This window comes from Natator depressus, chromosome 1, assembly GCF_965152275.1.
Source record: "Natator depressus isolate rNatDep1 chromosome 1, rNatDep2.hap1, whole genome shotgun sequence".
Taxonomy (NCBI): Eukaryota; Metazoa; Chordata; order Testudines; family Cheloniidae; genus Natator; species Natator depressus.
In genome coordinates, this window is record NC_134234.1 from 149,640,641 (window position 1) to 149,652,715 (window position 12,075).

The 12,075-nt window shown below is 42.7% G+C and overlaps 1 protein-coding gene across 6 annotated transcripts in view; it reads left to right on the forward strand.

Moving 5' to 3' along the window:
- The window catches only part of SYTL5 (synaptotagmin like 5), a 171,869-nt gene that overhangs the window by 132,087 nt on the left and 27,707 nt on the right, over positions 1–12,075 (forward strand). For all 6 annotated transcript variants that reach the window (XM_074968770.1, XM_074968778.1, XM_074968761.1 and 3 more), the window contains exons 9-10: positions 2,248–2,354; positions 8,270–8,362. In XM_074968770.1, the coding sequence (XP_074824871.1) occupies positions 2,248–2,354; positions 8,270–8,362 (200 nt within the window). The remainder of the gene's footprint in view (positions 1–2,247; positions 2,355–8,269; positions 8,363–12,075) is intronic.

The window sequence follows — 12,075 nt, forward strand, 5'->3', positions numbered from 1 at the left end:
GCAGCAGCAGCAGCAACAGCGTGGAGTATTCTTTAGGAGAAAACTAAGAGAATGCTTCCACAAAGCAGCCAGTACGTATTACACCATTTGCCATTAGCTGGTAAGTCAGGGTCTCCTATGTCCCAGAGAGATTTCCCTTCTCCTCTCCACATGGGAACCAGCAGTACCAGACAGAGGCACCTTCACTGCCTCCTGGTGTCTGTGACGTTTTGGAGGTTCACCCGGACCAGTAAGGGGTTCTGTCACTACCTGCCCTGTAATCTTGGTTATCTCTGTGCTATGCTGTGCAGCTTTGGCTCGGAGTCCTGACACCAACAACTTGCACACAACAAAATGGCCTTCCACCAGTGTGGTTACTTCTTGCAGGATAGTGCTAGCAAACTTTCCAGTCCCAAGTCTTCCCCGAAACCATCTCCCCTGTGGTGCCCAGTCTCTCTGATCGGACGCTCACAGAGGTAACACCAAGTTTGCTGCCTCCAAAGAGCCAGTGTACACAACAGCTTGTTAGCTCAGCTGGGGTTATACATGCCACCTTAATACACAGTACTGGGATGGTTTGTAGTCAAACTAAGTTTTATTAACAAAGAACAGAGATTTATGTGATGTCAAGCAAGAGTGAAAGAGGTCTGAACGGGTTACAAACAAAACAAACTAGCTAGTTTAGCAGGAGGACCTGTCATTCACAGATACAGAGCGCTGGTTTCTTTGTTCTCCCTGGTGATGGATAACCAAAACGGCTTTTTGCTTGTCTTATATTGACCAACGTTCATTGTCTCTGTCTCAAGAGCCAGGAAGACTTCCTGGGCTGCAGATTCTGTCCCTCATTGTGATAGTCAAGTGGTCTTCTCTCCTGCTTTTTAGCTTGATGGCTTTGTTTACCTTATATGTAAACATAGTTGCCTGTGATCAAGCAGGTCAGACAAATAAATACACATTCCTTTCTAAGTTCCCTGTAAGCTGTGCGGCCGTGCAGGAGCCTACTTAGTGCTGCGCAGGTGCTCAGGGAACCCGCCTGGGGACCTGCCGCAGCTGGGGCACCCCTCCCCTGGCTTGAACCCAGCCGCAGCCTGGACCTGCCATGGCTGGGGTGCCCTGACTTGCCGCAGCCCGGACCTGCCCGGGGAGGGGCACCTATCCTGGGGCCTCAGCCCCAGAGCTACCAGCCCAGGTGCTGCTGCAGGGAGAGAGAGCTGAGGGGAGTCCTCTCTCCCTGATGTAGCCCCATAGCACCCTCCTGCACCCCAAACCCCACATCCCTGGCCCCACCCTAGAGCCTGCACCCCAATTCTCTCTCCCAGGCCCGAGCCCCCTCCCACACTCCGAACCCCTCAGCCCCACCCCCCACCACATGAATTTGGTTATGTGCACCAGTATTAAGGTGATGTGTCACACATCACCTCCAAAAAATTAGAGGAAACACTGATTCCTTTGTCTAGGAAAACACCTGTTTTAACTCCTTTGTCTGTTTACAGACTCCAAAACACAATAACAGAGAGTATCCATAATTTCACATACAGTTGTGTTACCTACATTTCCCAGTGTCATTAATGACCAGCATGTTCTTAATTTTCAAATGATATATTACAAAACATGTCTTAAATGAATATCATGACAACAGTGTGGTGGGGCAATGAGTGTGTCAGGTCTGTTGTGAGTTACTGCAAAAGGTAATGCCAGGGTACCAGTTTATTACATCATGGGCAAAATTATGATAATGGGTATACTCCACGGGCCTGTTGGTATGAGGAGCTCCCAGGGTCACCGTATCATTATTCACTCAACATTGAAACTTTGGACTCTGAGTTTTTTTCTTCTTATTTGCTGAGGTGAAGGGTTGCAGGAGTCATTGTGAACATGTAGATTCATCCAGAGCTCCTGCTGCCTATGTCCCTGATATCATAATGACCCAAGCAGGTGGCCCTGCATGAGAAGGCCAAAGGCTGAATAGTGTGTGACCCTTAGGGGACAGACCCATATAGCACATAATAGTACTGAGGGAAGGGAGGTATCCAAAAAGTTGAATATTATGGTAAAAATTATTTTTCCATCATTCAGCTGAAGGTGCTCAGATACCACAATCGGGTGCCATGGCACAAATACCTTGATGGAGATTATTTTGATTTGATTTAAAAAAAATCATTTTGGTGTTGTAGCAACAACTACTAAAAAGTGACAATATGAAAAGAACAGTATTTGTTGTATAAATTGTATATTAATGAACACCTTCCTTTCCCCTTTGTTTTCCAGATCTCAGCAGATCTGAGATAGATTTGAGTGGGTCTTTCTCAGAAGAAAACAAGGATGCTGTAAGCTTAAGAAGTAAATCTGTACCTGACGCTTTAGACCAGGACCTGGTGAGTTAGAAGTGACATTAAAGCTCACAGGGTGGAAAAATTGTCACTCTAGCTTCTGAAGTCGGCATAATCTTTAAACTCCTAGTTCTGCATGAGAGTGAACTCAGACTTGTATAAATTCAAGCCTGCATCTAGCTTATGCTGCAATCGTTGCAGAATGTAAAGCACCGCACACTACAATAGTATTAAAAATTGGAGTAGAAGACTCTTGGACTTATGGAGACAAATGTGTTTGGGAGTCAGTTTGTTAAGAAGGTGCCTCAATTGTGTGGAATTTTGTGGACCGTTAACAAATGATATCTTTGGGCAACATTACCTTCCAAGCATGATGTGTATGGATTGATTCCAAGTAATAGCTATACAGTAGTTAAGGCTCTTTGTAGTTATGGTAGATACAATAGCTATTCATCTGGGAATTTTTTAGTTTGTAAGTGGATGGAGTCTCATCTTAGAATACCATTCATGTAGTGCATTGAACACTTCAGATCTTCACCAACTCTTGCTTCATTGGATTTTTTATTTTTTTATTTGGAGTTATACTCAGTATCAAAGCTCTTCAGCTTTGTCCCTCTCTGCTTGTCTGTTCTAGTCTTGCAACACGTTACCCTCCCGGTCACTGCTCCCCAGTGATGCCAGTCACCTCCTACTATTTTGCAGTTTCTCACAAACATCTCCGTGCCCACTTCCATGTTTTCCCCTTGCACACAGACTGATCCATAAACCATTTCCCTCTCCTCCTCAAAATATATCCAAGTCCCACCTGGGCCTCAGTGCCTATAAGAAATCAATTAGTTAATGATGTGTGACGCACAGATGGGGTTATTTGGCTCTTGTTTTATGTATTTATAACTATTTTTTAAGTTTTCAACTGGATATCTATATATATAAATTGTATGTATTTGACTTGTATTCCTCTCTCCCCCACACCCTTCATATGTCACTTGTCTTCTTGGATTGTAAGCTCTGCAGAGCCAGGATCATGTCTGTGTGTGTACAGCACCTAGTACAATGGGCCCCCCATCCTGATTAGGCCTCACGGGCACTACTGTGTTATAAGTAATAATCCAGGCAGTCATGTTCTGTCACCTGTAGCTACACACAGACATCCATGCTGGTATCAAGGGGTAGTTGGGCCTAACCTACCAGAGAGGAAGGATGGTCCAGTGGTTAGGGTGTTGGCTTGGGACTGTGGGCAAGTCACTTAGTCTCCCAGCTGTACAGTGGGGATGCCAGCACTTCCCTGCTTCACAGGCGTGGTGTGAGAATAAATTCATTCGAGTTTGGGAGGTGTTCAAATACCCTAGTGATAGGGGGTATATAAGTACCTAAGATAGACAAAAACACTCACCTTGGAAGCCCTTGTCCCAAAGAGACTGGGGATGCAGTAATGTTGTGCTTGTGGGGCTAAGGTTGTGGCCTTCACAGTGTTTTAGGTTCCCTGAAAGTGGTGTGGGAGGTGAGAGGCATCTCAGGGGTAGTGTGCAAAATGAAGAATCAAATTCTGGAGGCTGAAAAGGTTGTATCTCCCTTATGCCTGGCCAGCTGGTGGTGGTAGCTGGACTTTGAAGTATCTGTTCCTGGATAGTTGGAGCTGCTGTTGGTGTGGGGGATGTCCTGCATGGATGCGAGAAGCAGATTGCCTGGATGAACTGGGCTGAAAGAGTGAGGGAGGGCACTTGCCTCCCTTGCTCCCAATCAGCTGTTGGTGATTTTGGTAGGACACAGTCTTCCTTTTTCAGGGAGATGGACTGGATGATGCTTTTTGGTTGCAATTTCCAAATAAACTTTAAAAGCTGAATACTGTGAAATACATTTATCAAGTTTCAGAGTAACAGCCGTGTTAGTCTGTATTCGCAAAAAGAAAAGGAGTACTTGTGGCACCTTAGAGACTAACCAATTTATTTGAGCATGAGCTTTCGTGAGCTACAGCTCACTTCATCGGGGTGGGAGGAGGTATTGTTTCATGGTGTCTGTGTATATAATGTCTTCTGCAATTTCCACAGTATGCATCCGATGAAGTGAGCTGTAGCTCACGAAAGCTCATGCTCAAATAAATTGGTTAGTCTCTAAGGTGCCACAAGTACTCCTTTTCTTTTTACATTTATCAAGGAGCACTGGGGGGGGGGAGGGGGGGTAGTTAATTGTGGTGTCTGCTTCAAAGTTGAGAGAACTCTCTAGTTGTGTGTGTTTGGGTTACTGACAAAAATACTTCTGTCAGAACAGGGAAAAGCAGGGAATTAAAACAAGCAATTTCAAAAGTGTATCAGAGCAAACTAAATTAGTTTTTAAAGGTCTATTAAGAAACACCTATTCGGCCACTTTATAGTAATACAAAGCACTGCTCACCACTTCCTCAGCCATTTTAGTAGAAGGAATTGGATTGGGTGTATTTTTATAACCCTGAGAGAGACAATGAAGATTACTTAGTCTCTTACCACTTCTAACTTTAATAAGCAACAGTAACCAATTATGTGGCTGTGCTTCTATAGCACCCTTGAGAAGCATCGCTGCTGTCATGTAAAATGAACTGTGGCTCTGCTGGCAAATGAGAGAGTCTGAGGCGAAATGTTAGCTTTCCAAGCAATCTCTTGGTTTCAAGAATGTGCTCACAGTCTGTACAAGTTGAGTTACAGATTTTAATGGTTAGATTTTCATAGTTCCTTTGGCAAGGAGGACGAGATGGCCAAAATGTATAAGCGTGGCTGTCTGAAATTAGATATCCAAAGCCATATTTAGGCACCCAAGTTTGAAAATGTTGATCCAAGTTTCATACACCACATTTATTTGCTAGGCAATCAAAAACTATTATTTTTTCATTAAACTATAAATGTATTCTGTATAACTTTAAGGGAGAAAATAGTCCTGACTGTGTCTCTATATTTGCTCCTTCAAAATATCAGGGTAGCTCCATTGAAGTCAGTGGGGAGAGGGAAAGTCAAGGGAGCTACCCTGATTTATACCTGTGAAGGACTTGACCCTCTCTGGGTATGTCTACACCACCATTGGCAGTGAGCCTTGTAGACATACTCACACTAGCTTGGCTTGAGCTAGCATGCTAAAAGTAGCAGTGTGAACTTAACAACATGGGTGGCAGGCTCAGGCTCTCAAGCCCACCCAATGCCATTGATCTGAGATTGGGTAGCTAGTTCAGGCCTCTGCCAGTGCTACCACATCTGCATGGCTAGTTTTAGCATGCTTGAGCCAAGCTAGCTTAATCTTGTCTATCTGGGAGGCTCACTACCAGCTGCAGTCAGACATACCCTTTCTCTGAAATTGAGTTGCCATGCAATAACTGGGAATCCATTGACAAATATTAACAATTCTAACCCAAAACGTTTCCCTACATGCCCAGTTGCCACTCTGTTCTCCTGGCCTGCATAAAAAGCTGTGAGACCGAGCTGGGAGGAGATAAGGGTCCGTTTGGTTTGGGAGAAAGACAACAGTATTTTAGATCAGCATGTAGGGTGGGATTCTCAAAGCCCTAAGGGGAATTTGGATGCTGTCTTCCAATTTTCAAAACTTCTGCCTAAGAGATGTGGGTGGTCAGTTCTCATTAAAGCTAATGGCAGCAGCTTTGAAAATGTCAGTGATAACCTTTATGTAACCCTTCTGCCAGGTGGAGCCAGCAGCAGCCAGGGCTGGGTTCAATATCCAGGGGTTTGAGCCCCCACCCAGTAACCTAGGAAAATTACACACCACCCCTGGGTGTCTCTGAGAGGTAATACTTCCCCACTCACAAGCACAGAATCTGAGTATAGATAAGAAACTTTTCATGAAAGGAGGGAAGTCATCTGACATTAATTAGGGAAAATGCCACAATCAGGATTCATAAACCTAAAACTGTGAGCAGGACACCCATCCCAGAGTGCATGGGGCAGTGTCTTCTGCCTTATGTTCTTAGGTTCTACAACCAACAGTTCCTTTTCTGTGCCCCTCTCTGCTCCCTCACCATACCCCACTCACAGTGATTGTCCTTGGTCAGTGAGGACCTAGAGTTCAGAGGTGCATCTGTGTGAATTCACCTCCCATCCAGGGAAGAAGGCACCTTGCTTGCTCCACCATCTGAGCACTTCTGCACTGCTGGCCACCCAGCCAGCTGCTCGTTTTCGCTAGCCAGTCACCTTCTGTCACCTGCCTCTCTGCTATGACCTCTGCAGGTCAGTCTCTAAGAGCTGGGTGGAAGCTCAAGTGATTTTCAGTTCTTAGGCTTGACAGAAACGCTGTCCCCACAAGTGATTGTAAGCTTTGAACACTTAAAATACCAAAGGCTCCTAATGGAGCCTATTTAGCTCTATCTTTGAACAGTGGGGAGGAACAGGTTAAACCAGACTGGGGACGCTTCAGGAGAGGCCACACCTCCTGGAAGGGATACCTGTCCCAACCTCTCTTACTTTTATAGGGGTCTGGCATTCGAGCCCCTGGCTTAATGATGTCCTTTCAGTTGAGGGTGACCCCCTCATTTGGGACAGGTTAAGCATAGTTTTGCTCCCCTTTATTCATACAATCAAGACAACAAAATTGATAACATTTCATTACCTCTGCATTCAGTGCTAAAGTGATTTGTAACCCAACACCAGCCAAAGTTGATCTCTTTGAGCAACACCACTCTATCTGCTGGATATTTAGGCAGAGTAGGTGTGTTCATGTAAACACAGTTTGCTCCTGAAGTCTCTCCCCATCCCAGCTGGCTGTCAGGGGAGAACTCATTCAGATTCTGCTTACATCTATAATGCTTGTTAAAACCCATGAAGTCTCCACACGACTCATAATAGGATGGTAACTTTCTGTTTGTTTGGGTTTTTTTCAATTTTTATCAAAAGCTAACATTCCTGTTAATCATCTGCTTTCAAGTTTCAGTTAATAGTTTTAGTTTATAATTACCTAAGGTGTGCCTAAGGTGTAAGAATTAGGTAATTTACTAAAATGCAAATTCTATCTATCTATCTATCTATCTATCTATCTATCTATGAAAATATAATTTCTTTGTTAAAATTTTATAATGCTGAAGAAAAAAGAACTATGAATTTAATCTTCTTGAAAATTTCCAGAATGACTTTTCTGGAAACCACATTTTTCTGTTTATTCAGCTGCTATGTTCAGCACAGACAGTGGTAGGACACGTTTCTTTCAATGTCCACAACCATGACTTGGAGCACTCAAAATACCGGTCAAAAAGTAGTTTTTATATATTTTTTTATATTTAATCAGTCCTTTGTCTGTCTGCTACGATTGCCAACAAGGATGCAAATTAATATTACTAGTGGTGCGGATTAGTTGTTATGTAAACATGTCCATTAGAAACGGGATTGAGATCAGAAACTCAGCTCACTGAATAGCTAGTTAATGGTAGGAATAACTTGTGGTCACTATGGATTTGGGCTGAATTTAGTTGATGACTGAAAGGTTGAAGCCTCCATAACCCATAACTGGTATCCAAAGCCATCCAGTTTACATATTTATTTTCTTAAGATTGAAAAACACCTACTCCGTCCCTCCCTTGTTTCCCAACCTAAATACATGTGTGAAGATGCCTAGCAGTAATAGCAGAATAGGGTAATTCAGGTGTGCTACTGAGAATATAGGGTGCTCGGAAATCGACTTTGTAATGCAGTGCCCCACCATGTAAGGTAAAAATCCATTTCCTACTCTGGGGACATAGAAGCCTGGAGGTTTTATAGTTTTCAAACAGCTGAAAGGTGAACCAGAAGCGCCCTTTGTTCCTGGTGTACTGATTGTGACTGTGTAAAATTGTTGAAAGTGTGAATCAAAAGTCTCTCGAGACTTGAGTTTGGGAGATGTGTTGACACAATCTTTCTTAAACAGAAAAATATGGAATAGAACCCAAGGAAGGAGTCAGATATACAGTTGACAGTAATATACAGTAATTGAATGACTCTTTCTTTCTTTGCGGTTAGGATTACCTGGATGAGATAGAGGAAGACCCTGATGACATAGTGGCCTCTCATTATCTAAAACATCGCAGACATTTGGCAAGTGGATTATCAACAGTAAGGTCTCCATTGGAAAACATCTAGAATTCCCTCATTCTTTCTCACTAAGCAGTTTCTTGCTGAAGTAGATGTGGGCTAATGACACAGAACACACACTGAGCATTCAGTTTCATTCAGTAGATATTTTTTGTATTGATTCATATCCAGACCTCCTTTCCTACTGCTGTTTAGTAGCAACTTCGACTTCTTGGTGATTTTTCTGTTTGTTGTGGTTTTAGTATCCCTATCTGTAAAGCTAAAATGCCATTCTCTGCCATCAGGACTGAAGCAGAGATCCATTGTTGTTTATAGTCTAGCTGTCCTCACTGCACACTGATGACTTGGGACCTGATCTCCGGAGGTGTTGAGCACCTTGTCCAAAGTGCTGAGTGCCCTCACCTTGAAATGATCTCAAAAGAAGGTGTGGACAGGGCACTGAGTATCAGGCTCTTAACCGTCATTAATTGTAACTGTGATCTGTTTGGCAGATGCTGTATGTGGGCAGTGAGAAATTTCAACATGAAAAAAAATGAGAGTAGGAAACCTGAAACATCTGGCCAATCTAGATGCTCTGTTAAAATGAGCAAATCTAGAATAGCTGGTACTGATATGAGGAGATAATGTGGCTTTAAAATAAAATCCTCTGTCACTTGTAATGACCGTCCCATTATCAGAAGGACTCGTGATTTCCATCCACTATGCCTGACTTCTGGCCACAGTCAGACAAGCCTATTCAGAAGTTAAAACATCTTTCACAAGACACCAAGGATAGCAAATGTCTATATTTATTTAAATTGTGCCAAACAGCGGAAAGGAAAATGCTCAGTCTTGATTCTTTTTTAATAGTTTTGGTGAAGTGTAGCAATGGAAATTCCCTAAGTTCTGAGGAGTTGGGAAGGGGATAGAGGCACAATTTATCCTTTTGATAGAAAAGATTTTTATTGATAGTTGAGGGATATTGGGCTTGTCTGGGGGCGACGGGGGAAGAGAGTAAATAATAGCCATTTCTCACGGGCTCCTGGCTAGGGTTGCCAACCCTCCAGAATTTCCCTGGAGTCTCCAGGAATTAAAGATTAATGTCATGTGATGAAACCTCCAGGAATACTTCCAACAAAAACTGGCAACCCTAGCTCCTGCTAAATGATGATGTGAGATACTACCAGGCCTGTACCTGGAGAGATTAAAAATAGGGATTTATAGTGTGCAACAAGCTCAGTTTTTCAGAGTTAGCCTAGAGAAATGGTTGATTTGAAGCCTCTTCATTTCATTGAAAGAGGATCCCACCCTGTTCTGTCTTTCCTGCCTTCTCATTGCAGTCTTCGGTGGGGTTGTGAATGGTTGGGCTCACTCTGAAAAAACTGAACATTTTTTAAGCTCCCTGCAACATACAAGTGCTTTCATTTTATGCATTTGCATCGTGTGTCAGTTGCTTCATAACCCATATGGAGTTGGTACTAATGGTGACCCCAACTCCCCACATATATTCCATTCTCTATGCAACACAATCCCAGTGTGGCTCATAGGTTTCAAGTCATTTCATATGCATAGAGTAAGATATTTGGGGATCAGGTTTGCTAAAAGCATTTCTGCTTTCCATGAAAACTATTGTATATTTCTGCAACAGCTTTTCATTCCCAGGACAGTTCACAAACTATAGACAGTGAACCAGATCCTTAGCCCTAAGAAGGCTGCTTTGTGCTATTCCAGGAGTGTAAAGCAGCCTTAGGTTTGTTTGAAGTGGCTAGCTGTGGATCCCCTTAAAGCAGAGGAATCCCAGATGGGATAGAGTTGGTGTAACCAGCACTACATAGTCAATTTATACTCCCTGAGATAGGAGTCATGCTGAGGGGAAGGGGCCTGAGTGGTGCACACTGCAGGAAACCATAAATTAGAGCCATCCTTAGGCTGTTTTAAGTCATTCCTGGGATTTGACTAACTGACTCCCTAGCTGTTCCAGGGATAGGGGGATTGCATACAGCCATCCTTGCCCACCCTCCCTTAGGTCCTGTGCCAGAATAGCTCTGTGGGACCCAAGATTGCAGCAAATATACACAGTGCCAATGCAATGCAGCAGTCTCTGGGTTGGAGGGTGGTAGCAAGGTGAACTAGTGATCAGGACATTTGATATAAAGGAAAGGGAAATTTTGGGCCATGACACTAGGAAATGAATTCTATTTTGTGGCATGTGGTATTGTATTTTTAATGCCTCACACAAAGCAGACAGAATTCCAGTAAAGGTCACCTCCAAAAGACTTGCGTTCAATTGTCAGCATGGAATTCAGCTTGTTGCTTTGGAAGGAGAAAGAGCTGGGTCAAGCCCTTTATTCCAGGGTCTCAAGGAATTCAAGGAATCAGAGTTAAGAGAGACTTGGGCATGTCAGGCCAAATCAACCCTAGTAAGCAACTGTAACTCAATCAAAATCAGCTGAATTACACCCACTTAACCAAATTTGAATTTGACTCGTTGACAACACATCTATAAAACCTATAGCTTGCTAGTCTATAGGTTTTATAGATGAATTCCTTTCCTTGGTCTGAACTCTGAGACTGGAGTTGCAGGTGCTCAATACTTCCCTTGGTAAGGGCCCTTAGGTGGTAACTTTATTTAATGAGCATTTTCCATGGTACTTTCAGCAGTAGGTTTTGTCTTCCTATATAGATTCCTTTTGACCTTTCTCCTAATCTAAATGCAGCTTTCCTGCTGCAGTAGAACTGAGATGATCTCATGCCTCAGTGCTCCTTTCCTCTTCACATCCACCCCAGCATGCTTATTAAAGTCACTGCATGCTATGTTAATGGAAAAGCTTCTATCAGCAAGCAGCTTTTCTTCCCCCCTAGAGTGGAACAGTTTTACTGGTCTATTTTGACCTACTCTGAATGTATGTTGTTGCTAATATTCCCCATCTCAAATACTCACATTTTTCTGATTTTATTTAGTTTATTCTATGCATCTCATCCTTCAGCATTGTACAAATGCTGCGAGTAATTTGCTTGTTGCTGAGTTTTAGCCTTTGATAGTGAAACTAATGACTTTGTACTGTGGCACAAAATAATTCTATAAATGTCAAATGAACACTAATTTTATAGAAATCTGAGTAAGGAGATTACAGTGTAGATAATTAGAGTGCCCTGAAAATCAAAACCACAGTACTTGGGCTAAAAGAAAAGAGAGGTTATTTTTCCTGGGTTCCACCACTGGACACAACAACTTGTCAGGATCATTGCATCGGTCTGATTCCTTGTTCCAGTGTCTTATATTTTACCAGTAAGATATAAAATGCTAGGATGATTAATACAGGCCTCAGATGTTGAGTAAAATGAAGCTCTGCACTCTGATGCTCTTAGTGGTATTTGAGACTTAGTCATTACATAAGTAAGTTTTCATTAAACAGCCACATTTATCATATTTAACACGACTCCCAGTGTAAATCCCACAAAACAAAAGGCTTTTATTGTAAGAAGTGAAATATTTCAGTTGTTATAAAATGTTTTCTAAATTAGTCTTTGTTATTTTATTAAAGCAATTATTAGCAATGTAGGGATTTTCTGATTGAATTCCGGGCTCCACTGGAAAGAGACATTTCCTGGTGGTTTGGTTTTAGATTTGAGATATCAAGAATAAGCACACCAGTCCCTACTTTCCTTCCTTTGCTGCAGGACCTTAGCAAGATGTTTGGAGGATACAACCAGTAATGTCAGAAGAGGTTATAGCTTAAGCTGTGGCTCATACA